General features: G+C 34.5%; 1 protein-coding gene across 1 annotated transcript; it reads right to left on the bottom strand.

Annotated features, from left to right (window-relative positions):
- Positions 1–16,588: 16,588 nt before the first annotated feature.
- LOC136815682 (uncharacterized) lies at positions 16,589–17,335 on the bottom strand. The gene has a single exon (XM_067072125.1). The coding sequence runs from the start codon at positions 17,333–17,335 to the stop codon at positions 16,589–16,591; it is 747 nt and encodes a 248-aa protein (XP_066928226.1).
- Between the last annotated feature and the right edge of the window lie 1,544 nt (positions 17,336–18,879).

The raw sequence follows: 18,879 nt of genomic DNA, 5'->3' as shown, positions 1-18,879 counted from the left end.
GCAAATCAGGGAGTAAATACACCACTTCTTGGTAGTTGTTGCCCGTATTTGGATGTTTTTATTGTATGGTAGCCTCAAATTAATGAAACTTTGATATGGAAACCAGTTATATACCCTTCAGTCATTTCTTAGTACTTTTGTTGACAACTACACAAAATAATGACGGATTTAAAACTTAAGTTACGGCCAAATGATAACATTTATTTGACGTATCTTTGTCAGTTTTTGCTTTGAGATTCCACTATATTGCTATTCAGAGCTTCCCAAAATGGCCATTTTTTGGGTTTGGCTCCCGGACTAAATATACTCTTTTTCTTTTACATCACTGTTAATCGGTATACACACACTACGGCATTTCTCACCTTCAGGAATACGGCGGTATAAAATGGAACACATGAATGGCAATTCATTGAGGTTGATGCACTTATCTACCCAATCATTCTCGAACTAATAAACAATACCTACCACTGCAATGAATGTGAGAGGAGCTTCTGCGAAAAATCTGCATTACAGGTATTTTAGAAATTACTGCCCGTATTTTTGTTCAGTCAGGAATTGGTATAACCAGACTTAATCGGAGATTCTAGTTTCTAGAAATCGAAATTGCTATCAAACTATTCATGTTCTACCATTTACAGGCACACGAATGTTACGATGACAGCGTTGACTACGAAAGGGAATTTGATTGGATAGTCCTGATACCAGGTGTGTATCTTTATCTATATGTATGTTCCGGCTAGGACTTGTTTGTTTGTAATGTGACATTAAGGGGGAAGTGTTACAGCATGTTTGAAAGAAATACGTAATTTCATTTTAGGTCTACTTCACCTTGAGATGAATGCATGTAAGGCTTTCATGGAACTGTACTTCGATGTGTTCATTAGGAAACTGGCTATTGAAATGGGCTTCACAGAACCATCACAACAAAACTACGTGAGCTACTTTATACGACACGATAGGATTTTATTTGCTGCCGGGTACTCTTTCGATTTTACACTACCCTCGCTCACAGCAAGTACAATATTAAGTAGCTATCTTTTTTATATCTCGCCGACAAAAAGACCGACGTATGTTGACTTACATGAACGCGTCGTGAAGCAATCGGAAAGCGCTTCAGATTCAAAGTCGAGTGTAGAAGGCATGTGAACAAAGCAGCCAAAAACATTATTTTTTAATACGAAACAGTAAACAGTTCGAAAACAAAAAAGGACAAACTTTTCCACAATGTACTTTTGCTCTTTGATCGGGTGGCGTCGGTTGGACAACATTAATAAAAACGATTCTTAGTTTATTGCACTCTTATTTTTTATAAGCATAATGTTTACCATTAGTCTTAGGCTTAAAAAATTCTTCACTGCATATTTGTTTTAAAAGTGCGAGAAATGAAAGTTAGACAACGACTGTTTTCACTTAAACACATTAAAACAGTGATCTTAAATGTAAAACGTAAGAATATGAACAATAGCGTGGCTCAGGTAAACTAATGAATTTCTAAAATTTTTGGTTATTATTTGCAGCTTAGGCAAAAACTTTTTTATTTATTGGTTTACGGGCCCGCCGATGTTTTCTTTGCTTAAATCAAATAAAAATAAAATAGAGATTTCAAAAACCTTTATTTATTTTTTCTCCTCCGACATGCAAAAAAGAGGAAAGAAATAAAAAAACTTTACTTTAAACAGAAAAGAAGAGAATGAGAGAGAGAGTTTAGATATCGTAATGATATAACACAGCTGTGAAGATACTTTTGATCCTTCCCCCAATGCCAGGGAACTTCCCCATTATTTTAGAGAGAGAAATTTTTTTCTGCACGTGTGAGAGTTGTTGCAGAGAAACTTGTATATTCTTGAGCTCTGACTGCTCACTTGGCAAACTCATGGTTCAATCTGAAATTTGTTGTAAAAGGAAAGACTAAGATTGATGATTTTTTTGAGTGTCAAAATGAAGAGGAAACAGTTGGAGAATATGTTGCTCACATAATAGAGACAAAATGTGAATTCAAAGATTTTCTGCAGATGGGACTGTATGTGACAGCAAAATGCCTATGACCGTCTTGATCAGAAGAAAGCTCTGGAATATTGAAATACACATGAGTAAAGACATAGGAGAAGAGACAAAGCAACCTGAGGATGGACTATCACTCTTGATGAAATTGGCAAGAAAAGAAGACCATCTACCTAAACCAAAGTAATGATTTAAAAACTCTTTTTCATAAGAAACAATAAATCTTTGTTGAGGTTTGGTTGTTCTTTTTTTGAGCGTTTTTAGCGTCTTTGTTCTCATAAAATTGGGAGTAAAGTGATTTTTTGTGTAACGAAAGATTGCACATCATTGACTCCCCATTGACAAATAAGTAAATAGAAGATAAAAATGGCATAAGTTAACTTTTGAAGACTTTGAATAGAACTTCAGATGTGAGGAAAATGTCCCTCTTGAAGTAGCAAGAGGCTTCCATTTCTTGTCAATAAAAGGATGTTTGCAAAAAGTTTTGAAATTAGATTTGTAATCATCTGTTTTATCTCATGTTTTCAGGAGTGAAACTACCGCCAAAAGCAAAGTCTACAATCACCTACTTGAAGATTTTAAAACTTATTCGATTGGGTTCAGTGCAGATTGTATTGAAACACTTGGAAAATCTGTTTTGGACAGATTAACCAATGCACTTTGGTTTCTTGACAGTCACCATGATAAATTTGCTGATCGATATTTGACAATTCCTCCTCCATTTGCCAAGTATCAAGGCTTCAATGACTATACAAAGAATCACAAAGCAAAGCCACAAATCAAGGCTACTGAGCTGAACGACCACATTGGAGAGCTTGCAACTATCATGCGTATGCCTTGGATGTTGAAGAAACAACAACAACAATCCAGGGAACGATTAGCAGTCCTCCTATCTTCCATGAAGAAGTATCACATTTTTTTAATTGACATGCAGAATCGTACAGCAGAAAACCATGCCAGGACAGAGCATTTTGAAGAATCTTTTGGATACAGGGAAATCAACTGTAAAACAGGGGATGTGTTACCAAAATACAAGTCCCTACAAGAAGCACTAGAAACATTTTATGAACCATTATGCACTCTAAATTTTCATCCTGGCGATCGTTATGAAAGAAAACACTTGTATGAAAAGTTAGAACTTAACTTTGCAATTGGTGTTTATACACACCAAAGGAAAAACTTTCTTGGAAATCTCACATTTGTTTGGAAGATACCAAATGACCCATCCGAAAGAGACCAGGAGAAAATGATTGCAACATTGAATGAAATCAAAAAGTCCATTCCAATTTACTCAACACGTGCAATGCGCCAGGAGTTTTTTGATATGTACTCTAAGTTTGATATCCATCTAGCTGTTCTTCAAGATACATACCGCTTCCTCACTGGTGATGAAAGTTCTGCATCAAGCCGAAAGGAAAAGGAAGGATCCACTTTTTTGATTAGACGGGAATGTGACGTTCTTTAGTGACGTATTTGTCGGTTATTGTGTCACTACCAGTTAGGTTCAGGGTTGGACTCGAGAGTCACAACAATTATAAATATAAGTAACATTTCTTCTGCTGGCACGATTCTACTTGGTGATTTCAATGGGAGGAATTCGGAATGGTGGGCTGGAGATGCAACAAATTCCCAAGGTGAGGACATTAGCGATATTGCCTTACAGCATGGTTTACATCAACTTATTGACGAGCCGACTCACCTTCGTCCCGACTGTTCACCTACTTGCATAGATCTTATTTTTACACCTTCTCAGGCTCTTGTTTTTGACTCCGGGGTTTTGCCTTCACTCCATGCCCGTTGCCACCACCAGATAACCTTTGTAAAACTTAATTTTCAGGTTAAATTCCCTCCAGCATACAAACAAAAAATTTGGGAGTTTACTAGGGCTGATGAGAGGGGAATTGTGCTTGTTCTAAATGCCATTGAGTGGGATACTTCTTTTCGAGGTCTAAATGTGGATGAGCGAAGGAAGGAATATCTGATGTTTCTGAGAAAGCCAGCATCCTTAATTCTTTTTTCGCCGAACAATGTTCTCTTATTGAAACTGGCAGTGTTCTGCCAGCTGAACAATTCCTTACCGACTTGAGGTTGGAAAACTTAGAATTTGACGAAGTTAAGATTGAGTCTTTAATAAAATCTTTAAACATCAACAAGGCTCATGGATGGGACGATATTTATACACGTATGGTTAGAATTTGCGGTAAATGTTTAGTCAAACCTTTGTGCAATATTTTCAATCTTTCAATTCACTTAGGTATCTTCCCTTCCGAGTGGAAGAAAGGCAATGCTGTCCCTGTTTATAAAAAGAGGGACAAAAGCATTGCTAAAAACTACAGACCAGTGTCTCTTCTTCCAATGTTTAGCAAATTATTTGAAAAGTGCATTTACGATGTACTTTACAAGTATTTTGCAAGCAACAATATTTTTACTTCGTGCCAGTCAGGTTTTCGGGAGGGTGATTCTTGTGTCTCTCAGTTGTTGTCCATAACGCATGACATCTTTACAGGGTTTGACACTGATCTACCTTCGGACACGAGGGGAGTGTTTCTTGATATCTCAAAGGCATTTGATCGTGTCTGGCATGAGGGTTTAATTTACAAACTCCAATCCTATGGGGTAACTGGTCCCTTACTTTCCCTTTTGAGAAACTTTCTATCAGGTAGGTATCAGAGGGTTGTTTTGAATGGGAAAACCTCCGAGTGGAAACAAATCAAGGCAGGAGTTTGTCAAGGCTCAATTCTTGGTTCTTTGTTTTTTCTAATCTACATCAACGACCTTCCCAACTATCTCGAGACCAAGGCTAAAATCTTCGCTGATGACACGTCTTCATTTTCATTAGTGATTGACCAACTTTTGAGCAGTGAGGAATTAAACAGAGATCTTGCAAGAATAAATGAGTGGGCTCGTCAATGGAAGATGTATTTTAATCCTGATCCCACAAAACAAGCTGTGGAAGTTTACTTTTCCAAAAGGCTCTTACCAGCTAATGCTCCTGTTTTATCTTTCAATAATACTGACATAAGAACTAGTGAATGTCAGAAGCATCTAGGTCTTATCTTGGATTCCAAACTCTCATTCAGTCACCATTGAGACGAAAAAATAAAAACGGCCAACAAAGGTATTGGCCTCATTAACAGACTTTGCAAACATGTACCAAGAAAATCTCTGCTTACTTTATACAAATCTTACATTAGACCACATTTAGACTATGAGGATATTATATACGACCATCCTGGAAATTCGACTTTTGTTCGTAAGCTTGAGTCCATCCAATATAATGCCTGCCTTGCTATAACAGGCTGCTTTCTTGGAACGTCTCAGGGAAAACTTTATTCTGAACTTGGTCTCGAGAGTCTTGCTGATCGTCGATTTAGTAGGAGATAATCTTCTTCTACAAAATCTTAAACAATAGCCCCCTCTTATTTACGTAACTATTTACCAGCAAGACTTGCGGCACCGGGTAATCTAAGAACAAGAAATCCTATTTATCAACTTAATATTCGAACTGAGCGTTTCCGAAATTCTTTTTACCCATACTGCATAACACAGTGGAATATTCTGGCTGGTCGTATAAGAGATATGCCTTCAGTATCTACCTTCAAAAAAGCAATCCTCGAGTTTCTAAGGCCCAAACCTTCTTCTGTTTTTGGAGCTCGTGACCACCAGGGTGTGATCCTTCTCAATCGTCTTCAAAGTAGGATTTAGTCACCTCAATGAACATAAATTTAGACACGGTTTTCGTGACACCTTAGATCCATTTTGTCCGTGTAGAACAAATTCCATCGAAAACTCTCAACACTTTCTTTTGCACTGCTCTATTTAATCTCAGGCAAGACATCTTTTGTTCAACAAACTTCTGAACCAAGACATAAATATTTATCCACTAAGCCCTCCTAAGCTCTTCAACCTTTTGTTGTACGATGATCCAGAATTACCTTTCAACATAAATAACATAATAATTAATCTTGTCATTGAATTCATTCTCGACTCTGAAAGGTTAAGTGGTGCCTTATTTTAGTTTAATCATCTTCTAACATAGCTCTATAATATTTTTTAATATTTGTGTTTATCCTTTTAGTGATGGTTTTCCCTTTAAGTTTTTTATTTTATTCAATAGCTTAGTACCCTTGGCGATATCACTTAGTGCCATGCGGGGGGGTGGGCTATTTATTTTTTCTGTGTTTGTTTTTGTAAGTAGTATATGTTCGTAAGTGTAATGTAGCTTCTCAAATCATATAAAAAAAAAAGAAAAAAAGAAGAACGTTGCTGTTTCTACCTTGTTGAAATATCATTTTGAAGAAATTAAGAAAAGCTCTTGTAAGGAGGCTAACCGAGAAGGAAAGATCACGAAACCCGTGGAAAATTGATATAGAAAGACGTATCCATAATTCTTTGTACGGGGAGTTTTACCGAGCCATCAAAAATTACAAAATTTCCTTTGGAAGAGACATTTCGGTTACGTATTACAAAATCAATAAAAAAGAAAAGAAACTTAAAACAATTTTGGTTGTTTTTGTTATAATTTTTCGCAAGCCATTGATTCAACGAAAGAAACATTTACCTCAAAATTAACACGTACTTGGAAAAGCAAGAACGTTACCAAATTAATCGTTACCGAAGACAAACTTAAAACAATTTTGGTTGTTTTTGTTATCATTTTTCGCAAGCCATTGATTCAACGAAAGAGACATTTACCTCAAAATTAACACGTACTTGGAAAAGCAAGAACGTTACCAAATTAATCGTTACCGAAGACAAACAAACCACTCGTATTTCAATACAACTGTGGCAGCAAATTGTTAAAGATCGAGGGAAGCTTCAGTTAGACAAATCAGTATGGAACAATTTGTAAGTATTAGCTTTTCCATTTGACTTTTTTTGATTTTTTAATTACCAATGCCGAAACGTAAATTGACTCCGCAAAATCTTTTTATCGGTGAGAATGCAAGGAGAAAAAAGGAACTTTCTTCGCTATCAGTGAGACGTGATGAAAAAAAAAGAGAAATTGAGGAAGCAGTAGGTTTATTAAAAGAAAAATCAATTGAATTACAGCAAAAAAAAGTTGAACTATCAATCCTGGCAGGTAAAATCAACAATGCCAGACGGAAAATAGCTCATAAAAAAATCAACCTTCAATTACTCAATCAGCAAGCAGGTGATCTCTCAAATCGTTGTAAAGAAAACCAATCAAAAATCTCTCAAAAACTGCATTTTCTTTCTCCAAATTAACTTCGTCCAAAAATAATTGAAACCAACCTCCCCACTCCTTCCTCTCAGATCTAAATATGAACGACGCAAAGAAACATTTCAAGTCTGTAAATTGATACACGGAGCCAAAAATGAACCTGTTATTCTTGGAATGTTTGATACGTTGACTGCGAAAGTTGAAAATGAAACTCTAGCTAAAGCTATCTTGAAACAACCTAGATTAGCTAAAAGATTAACTCTTCAGAGTGTGAAACAATGGAGGAAAGAATATTATACCTCTTCAGATAATGGCAAACGTTCCCTGAACAACTATTACAGTAAGAATGTAATGGGAAAAAGAAAGTACCAAAGTATGCGGAACGCCAACTCAAGAGCAATATTTAAGGGAAATAAAATTCCAAATGTTATATCATATGATAAACTTTCCAAAGTTATAAGAGAAATAGATATTTGGACTTTGATTCCATTTCACCCTTCACTTACTGATGGGCTTGATGAAAATGAAAGCCGGGATGGTGTTTATTGCAATTTATCTTGAGCCTTGCAAAATTTTACTTAAATGTAAACCCGTATCGAAAAGATCAATTGAAAAAGTTTGAGAATATGGAAAGAAAGGATGCATTATCAGTACTTACGCAGCTCTGAAAATTATTTGATTTTTGGTGGAAATGTTTCTGAAGATGGTAAATTTCTTGAGAGTAAAACCTTTACAGTTACAACACAAAGGGGGGAGAATTCAAAGTTGAATTTGCATTAAAGGAACTTCCAAACGATATGAAAATGTTGGCTTTCTTGGCGGGAGAACTTTCGAATTCATCTGTTTACTTTTCCACTTTCCACAAATCCGACATCAAGAAGCGTTTCGGTCTTGATGAAAATGCTGACTGGAAACAATTCAACTACCAAGACCGTCTTTCAAATGCAGCATTAGTACATCAAAAAATTGTAAAATTAAACGGAAAATCCAATCAAAATTTAACAAAATCTCAAAGACAAACCTTTACAGATTTTATATCCAACACCTTGAAAAGTCGTCAAGAGGAAGTACCACTTGTTGGTAAATATGTAACCCTTGCTAAGTGTGAACCTCTCCATTTAAAAATTAATGTTGTGAAAGAACTTTTTGTCAAACTGCTAAAAATATCAATGAGCCAATCCAATGCTATGGAAGTATAAATGTTTTAACGATCTTCCGGAATCATCTTTGTTTGTCAAACTCATTACTTTTTTGCGTAAAACAATGCATTGCAATTATATTGCAAACAAATTAGTGAAATGGTTTAATGATATTTCAACTAGTAAAAAGGGGTCAGATGAGTTTACCACTCGGTTCAGAGGGAAAGAATGTCGTTGCTATTTCAAACATTTTCCAGAACTGTGTTTAATGATGATTGAAAACATCAAGGATAAAACTGTTACCGCAAAGGTTATGGAAATTTTTCACTGCTCAAACTTATTACGTACCATAATTAGTCTTATTGTTCGTATTGAAGATTTCAACGTTTCGCTTTTAAAAACTTTAACTGATTATTATTGCAGCTGCAAGAAACAATCTTTATTTCAAATTTTGAAGCGTTAATGGGCACTTTTAAATTATTTTAGGGGCGTACAAGGTTTATTTTGGAAAAGAAAATTATCTTCTCTTGAATTTTGGCGCATAAATCATTTTGTTTAGTATTTTGGGTTCCATTTTTCCCTTTTTGGATTTGACTTTCATGTTTAAATATTTTATCCTATTTAGTATCTTCATTTCTTTTTGTCACGTTGAGTTATCTTATGTTTTGACTTATTTGTTCTCCATTTTTATTGCTCTCTGTTAGGAAGGAATAGCATTTTTCAAATGAAAAAAGTTCTTTTTCTCCATGAATCAAAAATATTTTAAATGATCAAATTGGTCAAATGTGATAGAAAACATGTATATCTTTACTCTTTGTCGAAGGAAAAAAATTTAAAAGATTGTCGTATCAAAGAAAAAAGGGTCCTTTCAAATGTTGTTCATCTTTATGTAAATGTTTTAAAGCAGAATGAGTAGAACAACAAAGATGAGATTTTTAACCATTTTTTAGGATATGTTATTTTACTTAGAAAAACAAAAAACTAACTTTTTAACAAGGATAGGATATATTTTATTTATATAGGCAAGCAAAAAAGAAATTTTTAACGGGCAGGTCTAAAATGTCTAATACCTACTACTTAATACTGACTACCTAATCTGTTTGGATACTTTACAGACCAGAACTTCCAGGCCCGGCTCTCCTTCGCATGTTCGAAATTTATATGCTAAGAAAATTAGTTTCGTGGAATGTGTTATCTTAGTCTGGAGACCATACACTGTTACAAAAATATTTCTATCCTGTTAAAATCCCAACAACTTCACTGAAATACAGAGTATGGAATTATTGACTCGATTCAAATCACTTCAAATCACAAAAGAAAAAACCGTTATTTTTTCAAAACAATTCAAAAGCTTGCGCCACTTCTTGAAACAATAGAGCTGTTTGACGTCATACTTTTGTTTATCAAATCATAACAATAAGATATTAGCCAATCAAATTCTGCGATTAATTCTTGCATCTTGTATAATTCCCGGCTACTACTGTCTATACTTTGATATTTTTTTGAAACCACATAGACAGAGAAGTCGGGTCTCCCAGCTAGTGTTATCTAAAAGAATATTTGAATATTAAGCAAGGTAATTCATTTTTGGCTTGGACACATTTTTAATAAGTGGCTCACCCCTGAAAAAGGCAACTTGGCTTAACAACCCTAGACCTGAAATTGAAAAATTAACGAAACATGTTAAAAAGTGGTATTTTAGACATTATCTGGCATCTAAGGCCTATTGTAGGGGTTTAATAAAATTAGGGGTCATACCTTTCCCCTATCAACCATTACAGCTACTTGAGGAGACTGGATAAGAGTTAAGTAGGGATGAGATGGCGTCAAATGTCTGAAGTCGTTGCATTTTTGCTCTTACAGATACATAACATTTGCTTGATGTCATTCCTACTAAGTTCTTTTCCAGTCTCCTCAAGCTTTGATGGTTTAATAGGTGTATTACGCATCTAGCATAAAAAATACAATAGGGTTCGTTGTTCTCTCTTCAAAGCATCCAGCCTCTGAACATGACCAAGATGTAAAAAGGGCTTGCTATCTTGAGATGCAAAGTGTCGAAAGAAACTCTAAAATGAAACACACCAAAGTTGGAGACATTATGAAGTTCAACGATGTGACATTTTGTGAAGAGATTGACGAACTTTGTCCGGTGCTATCAGAATTATAAAAGGTGCACTTGGGTCGATCAATGAGGATTCTTCAAGGGCTAAAATTTGTCGGACAACAGTTTATGGTGCATTATTCAAAACACGGTAAAATGTTTTGTAACAATCTCTCATACAAAAAATTAGTGTACAAGGCAAGAGTCATCAAATTATGTCTTCATCAATTTCTTAAATAATTTTTTGCTTTTATTTTCATGTGCCAAATAAACGCCCCCCCCCGCTTGTTATTTTTTTGAACATTTTCCAAAACCCCCAAATTTACAGGGGGACATTTTTTATCAAAGTATCAATTTACTTCTTATAGGCTCTATGTTGATATACACTCTTTTTATAAGAATGTTATGGCTGAAATATGTACCAAAGCTTATAGCAAAGTTGAATTGCTAAGTTCTTGCAGATTTTTCGTATGCTTATAAAGAATAGTGTAGTTTTCTTGTATTAGGTATTCTAAAGGCGGTCGTGGCTGTATTGTTGCATCAAGAAATGACCAGTTATGCATGGCTGCGGGTATGAAAAAGAGAGCATTTACATGGTTTAATAGGATGGGGCTGACGAACGCTTATGGCACAGGTTTACTACGCAACAATGATTTTGCCAAAGATCATGATAAGAAAACGAAAGAATAATGGAGAGACGCTATTGTGGCAGCAATTCTTGGGGATGAGACCATCTTAAAGAAATTACTATTGTATCAGGTATATTTTAGAAATTGTCGGCACTAGATAAAGACGTCAATGAAATTAAAAAGTTAAGAGGGGCTAATTCTTCTTTTTCCAAGAAATCTATTTCACTAATTTTCAAGCCTTATGCGTTTCGAAAAAGGGAGAAATTTTATTGTTTTTAGCTAATAAAATTGAAGTGATGATGCTAAGTCCATGTTTTAATCAGATCACAGATCATAACTTTGATTGATACGTCTGTTGTTTTATTTGTAGATTATTGGAGATAATCTTGATTTTGATCACAGTGAGGCACCAAAGTCGTCAAAATCGAAACAAATCTATTCACTGGTTCCATTCAATGGCGGTCCGGTTTCGGTTAACACTATCACAAGATAAGTCAGGGTAATAAAAAGACTAGCCTTTTGTTCACAATTTTTTGATATGAATTAAAGAATGCTATCACATTTCTTTTCACAATCTTAAAATGTTCAATTGTCACTTTTTTCCTCAGCAAATAGATCAATTGAAGAATATCAAAAATTCGAAATTCTACCCTCAGAAGATAAGCTGCTGGAATGTTTCAAAATTTTGGTGGCAAGAATCATTGTCCAGACCCTTCCTGCTTTCAAGTTTTTGAGACCCCAAGTGTGTGGACACATCCCACGCCCATTCGCAAAGGAAATGAGTCAGAAGTCTGTAGTAAGGAAAATAATTGTGTTTTTAATATAAAATGTTGAGAAAGCTATGTCTACTTAAAATAATCAAATACTTATCAGAAAATATAAGGTAAAATACACTATTATATCGAAGTTAATACCGTCCTATCCAACTACAAAATAGAAGATTTAATATGAAATAAAAACATGAAAATATATAACACTTTTCTTGCAACACCTTCGTTTTAGGAACCTCTTGGCCTTCTGTTCAAGTCTGAAAACACGACGAGCGAAATCATTTCAATTGTCCAAGAACTTCAAGAGAAATATGTACCTATCGTCAAGAAAGATGACCAAACTAACGAGGTACCTATGGGTTTCATCACATTTCCACTAAGTCAAATTTGAATACAAAATGTTTGAGAAACCTATGTCTACTTAAAGAAATTTCCTAATACAACCTTTACCTTAGATTGTCGCAAAAATCATGTTTGTGGTGACCAGCTCACCGAGGAGCGTGTTCGAACGCTCAAAAAGGGTTCCTAGATGGCAAAGACCAATATGACAAACTACAAGGCCTTATGCCCAAATTCGAAGATTGGCATTGCAAGCGGCGGACTCTATATGAGGTAAAATGCTGAAAATACTTACTTATATTATTATATACTAGTTACTTATATAAAACTTTTAAAACCATAACATAGATTTATGTACAAAATCTATAGTAACGAAATAATAATATTATCAAAATAAAACTTTTAAAACAGATAAAATAGATTAATATGCAAAATCTACATTTCTGCATTAACACAAGAAATAATTCCTCTTTATCAAAATTTCATTTAATTTCATAATTTCATCTTCAGGTCAAAGAAAAGATATTTCGGAATAGAAATTCAGGATCCGAAACCGGCACCACTCAATGGTCTATGTCACAGATAATTCCAACGCAAAGAAAGGGCCTCATAAATCCTTTAATGCCTATAAAGAATTCTGCGACATCGAATTGGACGCACAAGTTGCTGTTTTTACCACGACATATTTTGGAATGTCAAACATTGATGGTAAATCTATGATTCTTATTCTAAAAAACAAAAGCTTAAAAAAATAAATTATGGTGACCTTAAAAATGGTGACTATTCCAAATTATCTACAAAACTGATAAAAAGTCTGATAGCATAACATAATAAATTACATAAATTATTTGTTTTTTATCTACAGATGACCCAATCCCTGCAGACATCAAATCAAGTACTGAAAAACAAAATTCAATTAGATATATGAGCACATTGAAAAAATTCTGGAAAGGTATGGGAAATTCTCAAGGAACTTGTTCAACTTTTTCTTGCTGCTTTCTATATATTTTCTGAGAATGGAAATGAAAATTCAAAAATGTTACTTTTACAGGTTTACTATCAATTACGAAAACCTCATTGGCACAGTTCATCAAAAACAAACGAGTAGGACAGCTGAAGAGCATCACTCTTTCTTTCATATGAAACTCTTCCGATGCACCAAAGGATGTACCGGTAAAAAGACATCAGCATTCTTCACCGAAAAGGAGAGAGACGATCACGAATTTAAAATGCATAATCATGATAGGTAAGTCAATTATAAATAAAATGAACGAACATATAAGATAGTAAAAAAAATCTATAAAACTGTAAAATTTCCAAATGTTCGTAATGATCTACAATACAAAACAAGTTGTTTATTAGAAAAGTGTACTTTGGCTGAGGATGAGCATACTTTTATTTTTCTATTGTTCTAAAGAATAAGCCTATTGTTCCAAATCCGAAATCTCACCCTGATATTATTATAAAGGTTATTCTTATAAAACAAGGAGCGTGTAATTCAGCCACAAAAATTTTCTTTTTTTCTTATAGAAATGTCGACCAAAACTACAGACCCAAGTACCAAAAAGCATTGTTATCCATGAATCTATTACTGCGAAACATTAACGATTCTATCAAAGAGGGGGATGGCGAACGGCTACTAGAATGTTATAAACTAGCACTTTTGTTTTTTCGGTGTTATGGAAACTTCAAATATGCCCTCTCTGTCCTGAAGCTGTTATTGGCAATCAAGATCTTTCCGGAAAGAGCTTTTTTTTAATTTGGGAGCGCTTTGTCAACACCACGGGTATCAAGGGTCGAAATATTTCACTTGATCTGCACCTTGAACACCTGAACAATTTTCTGAAAAAGTTTTGAAGGTGCTAAGGAGTAATATGAATGAAACAAATGCTGCAAGAATTTCAAGGACTTTAAATAATATGAAAAAGCTCGTTGAAAATACAGAGCAAAACTTCGAGATCAAACGAAGAAAGTCGTCCGCAAACAAGGCTAAAATCCTGGACTCAGTGCGTCACTTGGCAAAGGAGATGATGAAAGACAATCCTTTTGCAACTATTGGTAAGAGCAGTTACGATTCATTTCCAAGATTTAGTGGAGAGGTTCTGGAGGACTTAAAGGTCACCCCCTTCTTGAAATGGGTCAAAAGGATCAAAACTGGAATGGAACAATTATCTCAGATTTAAACTTATTTATTTTATTATTATTTATTTATTCTTGTGTTTTTTTTATGATAAAAATGACTGGTGTTTATAAGCTTGTAATGATTTTGCAATCAGATGTTTGTTATACCAGGGGGGGGGGTACAGCCGCAGGGTACTAACCCATAGGGTACTAACCTGATTTTTAAGAAAAATTTGTCTTAGGTACCACCACCCCCTTTTTAGTACCGGGTACTTACTTTTTCTTAAGGAAAAAGGGACCCCCACCCCCCTTTTAGTACCGGGTACTTACTTTTTTTTAAGGAAAAAGGGACCCCCACCCCCTTTTTAGTACCGGGTACCTGCTTTAAAATTACCAAGGAAAATAGGAGACACCACCCTTAAAACTTGCCAAGCATGGTCCCAATCTTTCAAAAGCCAGCAAAAGCAGCTCTTTGTTGTTATTATGACTTGTATATACCATGTTTTTAACTCAGATCCTCTTAAAAGTTCTTTAAATCAAACACAACTTTTAATTACAAAGGTAAAACAAGGAAATTCCTTGGCAAAAGTAAAATATCATATAGCTGTAATAACGGCAATAAAAGTATATATCTATCAGAAGAAGTAAAAATCAAGTTGATAAAAATTGAAGAATAGCATAAAAGCTTGGATTGGATGAATTTCCTATTTTTTTCTTCAATAGATTGGTAATTTATTCAAATTATTCAAAACTGTGTCAATCTTATGAAAGAAGTTGAAATAGAAAAAAGTTGCATTGTTGGCTCTGGTTGGCTTTGCTTAGTTGACCTGCCTCCGTCTTAATTGTCATAAACAGACAAACAAACAAACAAATATAAACAGAAATAAGCTATAGGGTATAATATAAACTGCAATAAACTAAAATAAACTAACCCCTCTAACAAAAACCAGGCTGTAAGAATCATCAGTTTGGATAAGAATTTTATTGTTTAAAAGACAGATTGTATCACTTTGGATGCAACAGCTTGTAATTCTTTTCATCAGAAGGCAATAAGAAACATATACCTCGTTCTAACTTGAGATGTCAAAGCCGAACTATCCTTCTCACTAATTAAAACAATACTGATTTTGAACAATAGCTTTCTTTACATTAGCTATTTCAATATTTGTATAACTTAGTGGTCATAAAATACTCCTCTTAGAAAGTAGGGAAAGTACCCATGAATTTGAATGAAATAATTCTTTATTGATAGAAACATAACAGTTCTTTTTTCTGAAAACTATTGAAACTAACAACCTCCAAACCTCCCTACATACTTGATAAGCAGGGAAAGTACCTTCAATTGGAAGGGGAACTTTTCAATACTGTCAGATACTGTCAGCCATAACAAGGAAATCTTTTCTCATCAAAATCCTGAAAGTTGAAGACAAAAAATTAAACAAATGTACCATATTCAGGGCCTGAGTACTTGAAGAAAAATTGAAATGATACCCACCCCACCCTAAAATTGGTACCGGGTACTAACTTAAAATTGGAGATATACCCACCCCCACCCCAAAATTAGTACCGGGTACTAACTTTTTTGAATTTCCAAATTAGACACCACCACCCGGCTATGGGTTAGTACCCTGCGGCTGTACCCCCCCTGGTTATACTGGAGAGAAAGGGCAAAACTTTCGTTTAGTTTTGAAACTCTTAGAATTAATGTGCATTCTTTATCAAGAAAATAATTATGTTATTATATAATTAACATTTTTTAGCAGATACTTTGTTATTTGTGTTCCATCTCACATCTTCCTAATTTAACAACTTTTTGTTTTATAAGAATAATAAGAGTGAGATTTTGGGTTAGAAGAAGACCTATTGCTTTGAAGAATAGAAAAATAAGAATGACGCTCACCCTCAGCTAAGGTATGCTATTCTTATAAAAGGGTGCCTATTTAAAGTGTATTTTAATTAAAAACTATTTTTCTAGAAGGAACTCACTTCAAAACAAAAAATATAGTCCGCATTAAAATAACTGCAATATATTTTTAAAGTAAAACATGTTTAAAACGAAAGATCAACTATTGTACATTATGTTTTCATAATCAAATGATTTTAAAAGCCACACCAGTAAAAACATTTTCAAGGATTTTTCAAAATGCAATTCAAATGATGAGATAGTATGAAATAAGAGTATGTTTTTATACTCAAAGATCGTCATCAAAATCATCACTGCCCCATGAAAATTCTGAGAAAATATATTAAGCACTATCACTTTCTGAACCAGTAGATGAAGAACTATCATCATGTTCAACAGTTTAATCCACCTCTTTAAAATGTTTTACAATAATGTGAAAAACATCTTTTGCTGTAGGAAGCTCCATGTAAACTGACAAAATTTCTGTCAAACATTCTGGAGAGGAAATGAAGGGAAGATTGTAAACAATCTCTTCGATTACATCAATTGTTAAGCCGGTAGCAATTCCAGAAGGCACGGTACGGTTTTTGAAAGAGCTTTGATGGAAATTGGTAAAGATTTCTTTAATGGCTTCTTCGTCCTCTAATGTTACATTTCTGATTGAGGGCAAAGAAGGAAGTGGAAGTGTGGTTTGTGTGCTGACAGTTTCAAAGTGGAAATTATCTGGACAGTCAGAACAATCACAAATTTTAGCACAATAAGAACAACAGTTATGTCCTGGAACAATTGATGGAACGACTTTGTTATTCTCATTAAATGGTGAAAACAATTCTTTCCTTAAACAAGAGGTGCTAGCATTTGAAACGTAATCCTTTATTTCTTGAGCCACATTTCTAAGACTTTGTGAGTAAGTGTAGAGGACAGCATGGCAGATGTTTTGAGTGTCACGACCAGCACGTCCTATTTGTTGGCAGTATTCTATAGTTGAGTTGGATGGACCAAAGTGAAAAACGTAAGACAAGTTTTTACAATCGATACCACAACCAAGAGAGCTGGTAGCAAAAACAACACGGATGTTACCTTCATTCTTAGTTATAGAGTTTAAAACTAATGCCTTGTTTGGATCAAGGGTATTTGAATGGTACATCCCAACCAAACAATTCTTTGGAGTCTTCTCAACATCATCAATGTATGCAAAGCCTTTCAATAAAAATCTAACTTGAGCATACAGCCAAAAAAGCAAGGATTGAGTCCGACAGTAAATCAATATTTTAGGACAAGATCTTCTATACTGCCTTAATTGATCAACAACCTATTGAAAACAGAGTGGGGATTTTTCTGGAAGGGAGACATGCGATAGACGTATATTAGGTCTGTCGCTACACGAATGAACAATCTTCAGGTTCCGTAATTTACACGTTGCAATGATTAGTTCTGTGAAGTCGATGTTCACTGTAGCACTGAGAGCCAAAATTGGTACTTTTTCATTGCAAAACGATCGCAGATCTCCAATTCGACTAAATGCCTCACGAAATATGTCTCCAGTTTCTGATGATGGTAGGCCCCAAGTAATTATATGTGCTTCATCAACGGCAATAGCGAGAAGATTTTTTCGAAAAATTGTAGATGACAACATATCCTTCCACTTCTTATCCTGGAGCCACATTTCTGGAGTGTCAATGATAATATTGAATCTCCCACTGGAGAGAGTGTTATATGTTGAAGTCGCTAGAGAAGATGCCTTTAAATTCGAAGGACTCAAATCATTAGCTGAAGAAACCTGGTCATTGATTAGGGCTCTGAGAAGAGAAATAACAATTACAATCCCATTGCTGGATCTATTTGGTAGCATGGATCAAACTGAAGGAAGCAGCTGGTAAATTAAGGACTTTCCGTATCCTGTAGGTAAAATAGCCAAAGTGTCTCTTCCTCGTAAGATGTGGTCAATGGCTTCAAATTGTTTTGGCTTAAAAGAGTAATGATCTCCCAATTGTTTTATGCATTGGTCAACAACTTCGGCATATAAATTGGCCATCTCCCTTTCAAGTTTTACATGAGTAAATATTTCTTTCTTCACTATTAATGAGAGCAGAAAAGTCATTCACATTTTAGTGGTAATCAATATGTAGATCCTCTATATATATACATTTAGTTTAATTGTTCTTTCTTTGTTAATTTGTTTTGTTTTTTCCCGTTAGTTATTTAAAAATAATTTTGATTTCAAATTTTCGAAAATCAATTTTATAAGTAAGAAGTATGTAATTTTTTAACATTTATTAGCTGATGATTCGTGAAAGGTGAAACTGACAGCTCTAAATTGATTTGTTTTTTTCTCAAATCATATGATCCTCTATACATAATGCTGTCTAGCAAGGCTGGAAAACTTGATCATAAAACACATTTCTTCCTTAAGACAACAAGTTTCTATACAACAAAAGAAGTATTCAGCGTACAAAATTAAATATGACCCTCTTTCTTATATATGGCGTTCCAAGTTAGGAAGGATTTTCTCAAGTTTGAGTGGTTGATGGTTAAAGGCATAAAAATAGGAAAGTATCTAACAAATATATAGCTAGAAACTTAACACAGCAGGTAAAAGAAGTAGGTAAAAATTATACAAAATATCTAATAAATCCTAATCAGTTTTTGTTTCATTTCACCAACTGATATCAACAAAAATTTTAGCCCACA

Source organism: Clytia hemisphaerica, unplaced genomic scaffold (assembly GCF_902728285.1).
Source record: "Clytia hemisphaerica strain Z4C2 unplaced genomic scaffold, Clytia hemisphaerica genome assembly, whole genome shotgun sequence".
Lineage (NCBI taxonomy): Eukaryota > Metazoa > Cnidaria > Hydrozoa > Leptothecata > Clytiidae > Clytia > Clytia hemisphaerica.
Note: the sequence above shows the minus strand (reverse complement) of the source record. Positions and strands in the feature narration are given on the sequence as shown.